Source organism: Ursus maritimus, unplaced genomic scaffold (genome assembly GCF_017311325.1).
Source record: "Ursus maritimus isolate PB19 unplaced genomic scaffold, ASM1731132v1 scaffold_2, whole genome shotgun sequence".
Classification (NCBI taxonomy): Eukaryota; Metazoa; Chordata; class Mammalia; order Carnivora; family Ursidae; genus Ursus; species Ursus maritimus.
The window spans coordinates 6,767,952-6,777,262 of record NW_024424452.1 but is presented as its reverse complement, the minus strand read 5'-3'; the positions used below and the strand labels follow the sequence as shown (position 1 = coordinate 6,777,262).

At 40.2% G+C, this 9,311-nt stretch overlaps 1 protein-coding gene across 1 annotated transcript in view; it reads right to left on the bottom strand.

The window, feature by feature from the left end:
• Positions 1-731: 731 nt before the first annotated feature.
• The window catches only part of LOC103669998 (cytochrome P450 3A12-like), a 33,928-nt gene continuing 25,348 nt past the window's right edge, over positions 732-9,311 (bottom strand). The window contains exons 10-13 of the mRNA XM_008698387.2: positions 6,354-6,514; positions 4,734-4,960; positions 2,478-2,640; positions 732-1,103 (exon numbers count right to left, since the gene is read on the bottom strand). Coding sequence (XP_008696609.2) covers positions 1,008-1,103; positions 2,478-2,640; positions 4,734-4,960; positions 6,354-6,514 — 647 coding nt within the window. The 3' untranslated portion in view covers positions 732-1,007. The remainder of the gene's footprint in view (positions 1,104-2,477; positions 2,641-4,733; positions 4,961-6,353; positions 6,515-9,311) is intronic.

Here is a 9,311-nt window from a genome sequence, read left to right as displayed (position 1 = left end):
TGCCCCACTTACAACTTTAGGACTGAATTATCCAGGAAGGAAGGCAAAGGAAGAGGCGAGGAAAGGAGATAGAAGGGGATGGAGGGGAGAGGAGAATAGAGAATAGGAAGAATCCTGTGCAGCTTCTGCTACCAACTGAAATGGACAAATGCTTTTAGCCTTCCTGCCAAATCAACTGGCCCATCACCCACCTCTGATTCGATGTTCAATGTGTCAGGACAGTTGGGAGCTGAGGCTGGAACACAAAGAGAAAGCACGTTCCCTGCCTACCAGAACATCAGGGCAGGTGAGATGAAAACATTAAATCAAAACTAGTATAATACTAAGTGCCCAATCAAGTGTTATAGAAAAATGTGCTCCAAAACCTGTAGAATTCAACTATGAATGTACTTTTCTGAGCCACATTAACTGTCACCTACCCTTAACATACCACATTGGAAATCTGAACAAGCTCCACCCACCCAGTGACAGTGATGGTCAAAACATTCAGTCACTGGCTTTCATTCATCAGTTCTATGGGTTTTCCATTAATGTGCAGAAAGGCATCAGTTAGCATTTTTGTAAAGAGATGTTGGTTGATGGGTTCAGTGTAATATTTAATGTAGAATATTCAAAATAAGACGTGTATAAATGTCACTACCACCTACCACAGTCATGACAATAATTCTTGTTTTCATTCAAGTTTGTTGATAAAATTGTTGAGAATGTTTTATTCTTGATCAGTGCTCAGGGGAGTAGTTGATATAACTGGGGTAGTCTGTGTGAACCAGACAGGCTGAGTCTACTTCTCTGGCAATTATTATCACCTCCTTTACTCTCCACAATACATAATGATCCACACAGACACTAAAAAAGCTAAATGAATGTACAGAATCCCTAGTCATCGCCACGGGCAGTACTTGAAGCTCATCTTTATTTCTTGGTTTTACTCACAAAGGAAATTGAGGTCTCTGGTGATCTGGGAGATACAGCTTCTTGAAGAACAAAGGGGAAGTCCTTAGGGAAAGTCAGGCTCTGTTCACACTCCCATCTCTTGGCTCAACCTTGAGAACAATGGGTTTTTCTGGTCGAATTAACCCTTGAGCACTTAATTTCAGGGGAATCTGCAACAGTTAAACAAGCATATGAGAACCAGGAATGGAGCCCTGCCAATGACAGATGCAAAGCAAGCCGGATACATGAAGGACAATAATGTATTACAAACGTATAAATACTCTATTTAGCATCATCTATCTCTGATTCATTATCTTACTCTGTAAGCTGTCAAGACTGGAGCATGGAAGCATTCATCCATCAGTCATTCAACAGTTTATCTATTGAGTACTTACTGTGTACCAGGCTGGAGACAAACTCATGTTGGCTTGTGTTCTTTTTTGATTTAAATTTTAAGTAAAAAGGATGAGTGTTTAAAATTAAAAGAGATTCTTAACCATTATGGCAAACAATTTTGAAAAGTGATAGTTCAATTGTGTATGTCGAAGTTTACAAGGTCATCGTGAGTGGGTATTATGTATATTATTCTATGGCCGTCTCCCCCGCTAAAGATCCTGTCACCTCTCCCAGTGGAAACATCCATTCATGATGGCAGATTGGGATAGAAAGGAAGAATAGCTAGACTGGAGTGGGGCTCACAGAAGGTGGGGCAAAGTAGCCAGGATGGCCTGGACCATGGGAGTCCTTCACATTTGGCAGATGTGCTTCACACCACTGATGCTCAACCTTGCTTGCACTTTTAAAGCCACACTCTGGGTGAATTATATTAGAGATGGGGGCACCTGGGTGGCTTAATCGGATTAAGTGTCTGCCTTCAGCTCAGGTCATGATCTTGGAGTCCTGCGAGGGAGCCCTGCGTCAGGCTCCCAGCTCAGTGGGGAGTCTGCTTTTCCCTTCTACCCTTCCTCTGCCTGCTTGTGCTCTCTCTCTCTTTCTCTCAATCAAATAAATAAAATCTTTAAAAAAAATTTCTGAGATGACTTGGGCATCAGGATTTTTAACAAACCCACTGATTCCAATGTACAACCAGGATTGAGAACCACAGTCCCGAGAGTGCCTGTAAGCTGAGGTGGAGAAGAGCATATTCAAAAGTCATGTTGCAGTAATCACTGCATGTCATGATTGTATACAACATGTTCCCTTCCTTTCAGTGGAATTGAAAGAAATTTAACACTTTGCTGAAGTTCATAGGTCTGTGCATAATGATGTCACATGAACTGCACTGACTAGATGATCCTTATGGATGGGTGGTCATAAACCACAGACATGGCACTCAGGAGCTGAAGGACCCGTCAAGGTCACAAATGACTTCAAATAGATTCTTCAAGCAATAGGACAAATTATTAAGGATAAATGAGCCCCCCCCCTCTCTCTCTCTCTCACACACACACACACACACACACACACACACACACACACACATTCAATATCTCTTAGTTAAAAAAACATCAACAAAACACTGTGTAGAAAGTTCTCTCTCTGACCTGTGTTTCTTTGCAAGGTTGGAAGGAGAAGTTCTGCAGGACTCTGACAAGGGCAAGTTTCATGTTCATGATCGCAAACCTCATTCCAAGGCAGTTTCGCGGTCCAGTTCCAAAAGGCATATATGTATAAGGATTTATGCTGTCCTTGTTCTTCTTACTGAACCTGGTTCCACCATACAAGTTGGAAACACATTAGTGAAACATAAAAACCAAAAGAGCTACATGTTTGGGATTCTCACCAGGACTACACAGGACACTTTTGGGGGCTGGTGATTGAATCTTGCTATGCTTATTCTGCTGTGGCAATGTAAGCTACAGCTTGGTCAATACCCCTTACCCTGTGGGAACATTCAGTCTTGAGGAGATGAGAGAAATGCTTTTGAAACAAGATTTATCTTAAACACTGGGATTATATTCAGGGTTGTAAGTAGTTCATACTCTGGAAGGTGAGCAAGATATGAGTCTGACTGAAGGAAAGGTAAGATCCTGCCTCCACTGACATACATTGGTCACATATCCATGGACAAAAGAAAAATGCTTCCATGATTTACATCGTTATTTTTCCCTTCATTTGCCTCTCCTCCCCACCAGCACCCCCCCAACCACTTCCACAGAATAGCATGTCAGGCGATTCACATGAGCACATGATGCTACTTCACTATACTCATACTCATAGTTGTGTATAACCAGTATAATCACCGAATTCCTCTCTATCTGTTCCATGAGGCTATAAATTCCTTGAAGGTTAGACTTACATTTATTCAAAACTCATTCCTCAATATTTATAGTAAGGAAAAATGGGGACTGGGGGAAAGTAATAATGACATTCTCAGTAGGTATTTTTTTTAAAACTCCAAGTATGGTGAAGAACGTACTGGAATGTTTACAGATGATGAGTCTTGAAATTATATGGGAATCAGACGAGGAATTGCAATGGTGTGTGGATGGGGCAGCTGACATGGGTTAGTGGTTGGTGGGCAGGGGATGGGCACATATAGATGCATTAAGAGTATTTCTTAGACTTGTATCTACAGAATATGCTTGTGCATGTGTTAAAAATTCTCCATAATAGGCATTTTTAACACGTGGATCTCGCATTGCCTGGCACAGTCCCTAACACACTTCCTCTCATGACTGAATGAATCATGAAGAAGTATTGGGAGTGGTCTCCGGTTTCTGTTCAAGAAGGTAGAGGATTGAGGACTGCTGAGCCTGTGGGAACCACCAGGGCTCCTGGTCCAGAAAACAGACGACTTGGTCAATTCTGACTTCTTTCAGCAAGTACTATGTATAGATGTGATTTTAGCACTAGGGACATCATGCAACAGGACAAGGGCTCTGCCATCAGGACAAGGGCTCTGCCATCTGGGAGCTTGGAAGCAGGGGTTGAAAGTCTAGATCCCTAAAAACTTCACTCCAAATTTTGCTTACCAATACAATAAACAGGATAGTACCAACTACTGAAGAATTCAAACTGTGCTCAAAGCCAGACTCTGCTCTGAACACCCAGAAGAGAAAGCTCAAGACCCATTTAAGGAGGATGTTTCAGACAGCTTGAGAGCAGACTTTTCAGATGACTTTGCTTTGGACGAACCCCAGATACCAACAAAGGTGGGAGCTGGCACAGGACTGCAGCCACGGAAAGCACAGGACCCGTCTGTGCCTATGTCCTCATGAGGCTGTTCCACCTATCAGGGATGAGAACTCTTAGGTCCACAGCCTTTGCTCTCCCACTATGGCTAGCAGAGCAGTGGTCAAGGTTTACAGACATGGAATGTGGGGATGTGGGGGTGAATTCAAAGAGCTGAAGGGGACCAAAAAAAAAAGGAAAAAAAAAAAAGACCTATTTCCTTCAATAAGATGGTGGTTAATTATGGCATATGCATATAATCATAAACAATTATAGTATGTTGTTATAGTTTAATGTTACATTAAGTAAGTCATTCAAAAAATATAATGCCATCATAATTTTTAGTAGTCAATATATGCATAGAAAAATGTCCATAAGGACATACGTATCATTATTAATAATCTTAATGTATTCGGACTGAGGATGACTTTGGTATTCTTTTTTCTCAACTACAGTTTGTAAAAGTTTGACAACAATGATCATTTTGTAATAAGAAAATTACTTCTAAAAATAAAAAGATGTACAAATAAATAATTGTACAACCACATGATTGTCATCTATACTAAGAATATATCACAATATCCTCCAATATGAGGGTGCGTTCCCCATTCCAGGGTTCCCTGTACCTTTCAGGATGGAATTCCTCAGGCTCTGGCCAGAGATCCAGGTCTCGGTGAAGACTAAAGGTTGGCACTATCACTAATGTCCCCTTGGGAATGAACACACCACTGATTTCCACATCTTTCTTACACATCCTCTCGAGTCTACCAGCAATTGGGTATAATCTGAGACTTTCATTCAGCACCATGTCCAGATATTCCATCTGTGCCAGGGCATCATAAGTGGGCAATGCCTGGAAGGAAAGAAACAGATTTTCACAAATTGAGATTTGGGATCAATTTCAACTCAGTCTATGCACTACTACTGAAGTGTTAGAAAGGAACCCCTAAGAATCATTTGTTTTGGTAACAGGCATTTATAAGCATTTTAATGTCTACCATGTCCTTTGACCTGCTCAATGGCCCACTGACTTGTATGCAACAGTAACAATTAGAAGAGACTGCTGGGACAATCCTCTAAACAGGGCCTGACATCCTTCCCACTACCAAGTGGTGGTTTTTCTTCCTCATATGAACAAAAGTGACTAATATACTATGACCCTTAATCTTAAGTGAAATACGTTGAAGTCACTGTTTCCTTTCAAAACAGGGCCCTCACATCTGTACGATGGAAGAACGTGCAACACAAAATATCCCCTATCCACATAAATTCTTTTAGTTGAAATATCCCGCTTCCTAGCTCTTCAATTATATATATACTATTTGGAAAGGAATACTATTATATAAAATATAAGTAATTTGGGGGTGCCACTGATTCCTTTCAACCTAAATAGGGCAAAGAAGGGTGGGATTGGATGACACCAATTGAGGGAACACAATTTCAGTTCTAGGGAATATTGTGAAGGGGATCAGAATCCTAATCTCAGTCCCACCCTCTGTTGCTGGAAAGGTCTCCTCATTGTTGGTCTGGGGTTTCCAAATAAGTCACTCCAGCCACAGAGGCCAGGTCTCTTCTTAAGTTGGGAACTCCAGTTTAGGCAGAGGTCAGAAAACAGTGTGGGCAATATGTGCCTATCACTCGTTGTTATATTTAAGAGCCAACATTGTACAGGTTAAGAGTTCGGTAAGGATCCTGGCACCCTGGCTCCTTGCTTGGCTTCTTCACCACTAGTTATATATGAGTCTAAGAATGTTATGTTGTCTCTCTGTAGCTCAGTTTCGTTACTTGTTACACGGAGACAATTAGAATTGACACTTCATAGGGTGAGTGACACTCTCTGCTCACCCAACACCCACATAGACCCCCATATTTCCCAGCCCATGTGATCTTCGGGGAAACCACTTTGTAAATGGGCTGTAAACTGAGGAGATAGATGTATGTCAGTTCAGGGCCAAATATTGGAAAAGCAAGTGAGCAACACCCTAGTTTCTTGTTACCCAGTCAACAGTAAATCCCTAAGTTCCAGATATTGCAGGTGAAGAAAGTGGAACCTCTTTACCCTGTATACCCAAGTAACTGTGTGGAGCAGAGACTCACTCCCATCCTCTCCTATACCCATGTTGGACACGCACACGTGGGTTAGAAGTAAACATTTGCTATGAAAACCTGCTAGATTTGAGGGCTAATCTATTACTGAGGCATAACTGAGCCTATCCTGACTCCCTCTTCCAGTATGACCAGCTCACCTTATTGGGGAAAGTGGCATCAATCTCCTCCTGCAGTTTCTGCTGGACATCAGGGTGAGTGGCCAATTCATACATAAGCAGGGAAAGAGAAGTACTAGTGGTCTCATAGCCAGCAAAAATAAAGATAATAGATTGGGCCACGAGCTCCAGATCAGACAGAGCTAAAAGGAGAGGAAAGACATTTTAGCTAAAGCAGGTGAATATAAAACATCACAGATTAGATGGTGACAAATCCATTTGAAACCCCCAAATCCCTGGTGGAAAATGTAAAAGCAATTCAGAATCAAAGTGGGAGTGGTTTCACTCTAATGTCTATCTTGTAGAGCCAGAAAGAGGAAAAAAGTTGTCCTGATCTGGTTATTCTGAAGGTCCATACTCTGCTTGGACACCTGTTACTGATTATGCCGCCCTCCCCACCAGCACAGGTGGGTAATTTCAGAAGATGGCATTTCTGTCTAACATACACAGAGTTATAAGTATCATCCTTTGGAGAACCGTAAAAGTACTTCTGCCCTAAGTTACATGGGCTAGCATCCTCCCTCAGGAAAAATATAATTTCTTCCATCTAAAATACAGCTTAAATTTTTTGAGAGAGTATGCAATGGTAAGGATTAATTATCAGGAAAATTGAATGATTTTTCATCTAAACATTATTTGCAGGAATTTAAGTAGATAATATTGAGCTATAGATAAACTCTTGCTACTCAAAGTGAGGCACATGGACCAGCAGCATCTGCAGCACCTGAGATCTTATTAGAAATGCAGACTCTCAAATCTTACCCTAGAACTATCGAATAAAAATCTGAGCTTCCTGAGATGTGGTGATTTGTGTGCACAACCTAGCTTGAGAAACATGGATTATACCCTTGAGAGGTTTCAGGTAAGAGAAGACCTGAGGCACATTCTTCACATGGATGATCTCAGATATGTATAGAAACTATGATACAGAAAAAATGTTAGAAGAGTGGTGAATGATGTTAGTCTAATCAACTGCATAAAACAGCAAAAGAAACAATGATAAATAAAAGGACATTGGCCAGCATGAATTATAGACAAACAGAATCCAGTAAGTGGAACTAGCAGTGCTTATTCAATCATGGCCTGAATGTCACCTTCCTTAGTAAATGGCCCCACTCTGAATATAAGTTGGCCTCCCTTTTGATTTTCTTGTAGTAGAAACTAAGCATGGTCATGCTCTAATCTATTTGATCAGAACTGGATTAGATAATACTTAGAGCACTGAAATTAACATGGTACTTGCCACAGACATGAAATTCACAACTAAAAAAGACAAAGTGAGTGTAAGAAAGGTCTACAGAATTCTGATTTCCCAGTCATACTTTCTGTGATGCTGCTTGGATAAATTCAACTATCAAAGTCTTTCCCCCAATTGCCATGAACCCCATAATAATCAAATTTCATAGCTCTGCTGTCTGGTATGGTAGCCACTTACCAGATGTGCCTATATATATTTAAATGTTAATTAATTACATTTAAAACAATATAAGATTTAGTTCTTCAGTGACACTAGCCACATATCAAGTGTTCAACTAACCATGTGTGTGTAGTGGTTCTGTATTGAACTGGCCATATATAGAATATTTTCTTCATCACAGAATTAGTAGAACTAGATAGATAGACAGACAGATAGATAGATAGAAGTAGATGTATACATAGGTATACATATATTTTAGTGGTGTGATGGAGTAAACCCATCCTTATTCTCTAGAATCAATTGTTAAATATTCAAGAATTTTGGGAGATGGTTGTCAAACAATATTTAACCTGAAATTAACCATGATGGGAATATTTCTGTCATAGAAGCAAACTATAAATCAAGGCTCCTTTTTTTTTCAGACAAAGATACCATAATTACATCACTGGTGATGGATAGATATAGAAATGTTTATGTTTATCAGTCCTGTGTAAATATATTTGACATTCTTAACTTGGCCCACTGAGAGGAAATAGAAGCAAAGAAACTCTGTAGCAGCGAGCACTCCTACATCCCAGATTCTGGTTTCTAAATACCATTTCTTACTAAAAGGAAACAAAGCTTCTGGAGGAATGGCTGATTCTGGGGCTCATCAGGGGAAACAGAAGAGAAACCTGGAATGTCTCACACTAGAATGCAAGCAAATGCTCAGAAAATAATATGGGAAAAGATACAGAATACTCTGTTATGTAATGGTGGATAGATATCATTATACCTTTGTCAAAACCCATAGAATGTACAACACCAAGGGTGAACTGTAATGTAAACTATGGATTTTGGGTGGTAATAATGTGTCATTGGAGGGACATTGATTGTAATAAATGTACCACATTGTGAGGGATTTTGATAGTGGGGGATATTGTGTGTAGGTGAGGCAGGGGAGTATGGGAAATCTTTGTGTCTTTCACTAACTTTTGCAATGAACCTAAAACTTCTATAAAAAATAAAGTCTATTGAAAACATAAAAAAAGAGGAAGAAAGAAAAAAAATAATAACACAGGAGCCCACTTGAAAGGGCTGCCAGAAGACAAATCTGAGATAATTGAGGATCTAAATAAAGAATGATGGGGCGCTGGCTCAGCTGGTTAAGTGGCTGCCTTTGGCTCAGGTCCTGAGATCGAGCCCCGAGTTGGGCTCTTTGCTGAGCAGGGAGTTTGCTTCTCCCTCTGTCCTTCACCCCACTTGTGCTCTTTCTCTCTCTGTCTCTCAAATAAATAAATAAAATCTTCAATAAAATAAAGAATGATGTAAGAGACTAAATTAGTAATATATGAAATCATACTAACATAAATAAATAAATTGCAGAGAGAGAATGAAAAGCTCCCTAACAATGGATGATCACTCATCAACATGGAAGAATTAATGGGATTAGAAAGTCACCATTTTGGAGACGCCATACTAATAATGGTTCAGTCAAATACCATCCATGGACAATAAAAGTAGTAGGTAAAAGTTTGAAGAGA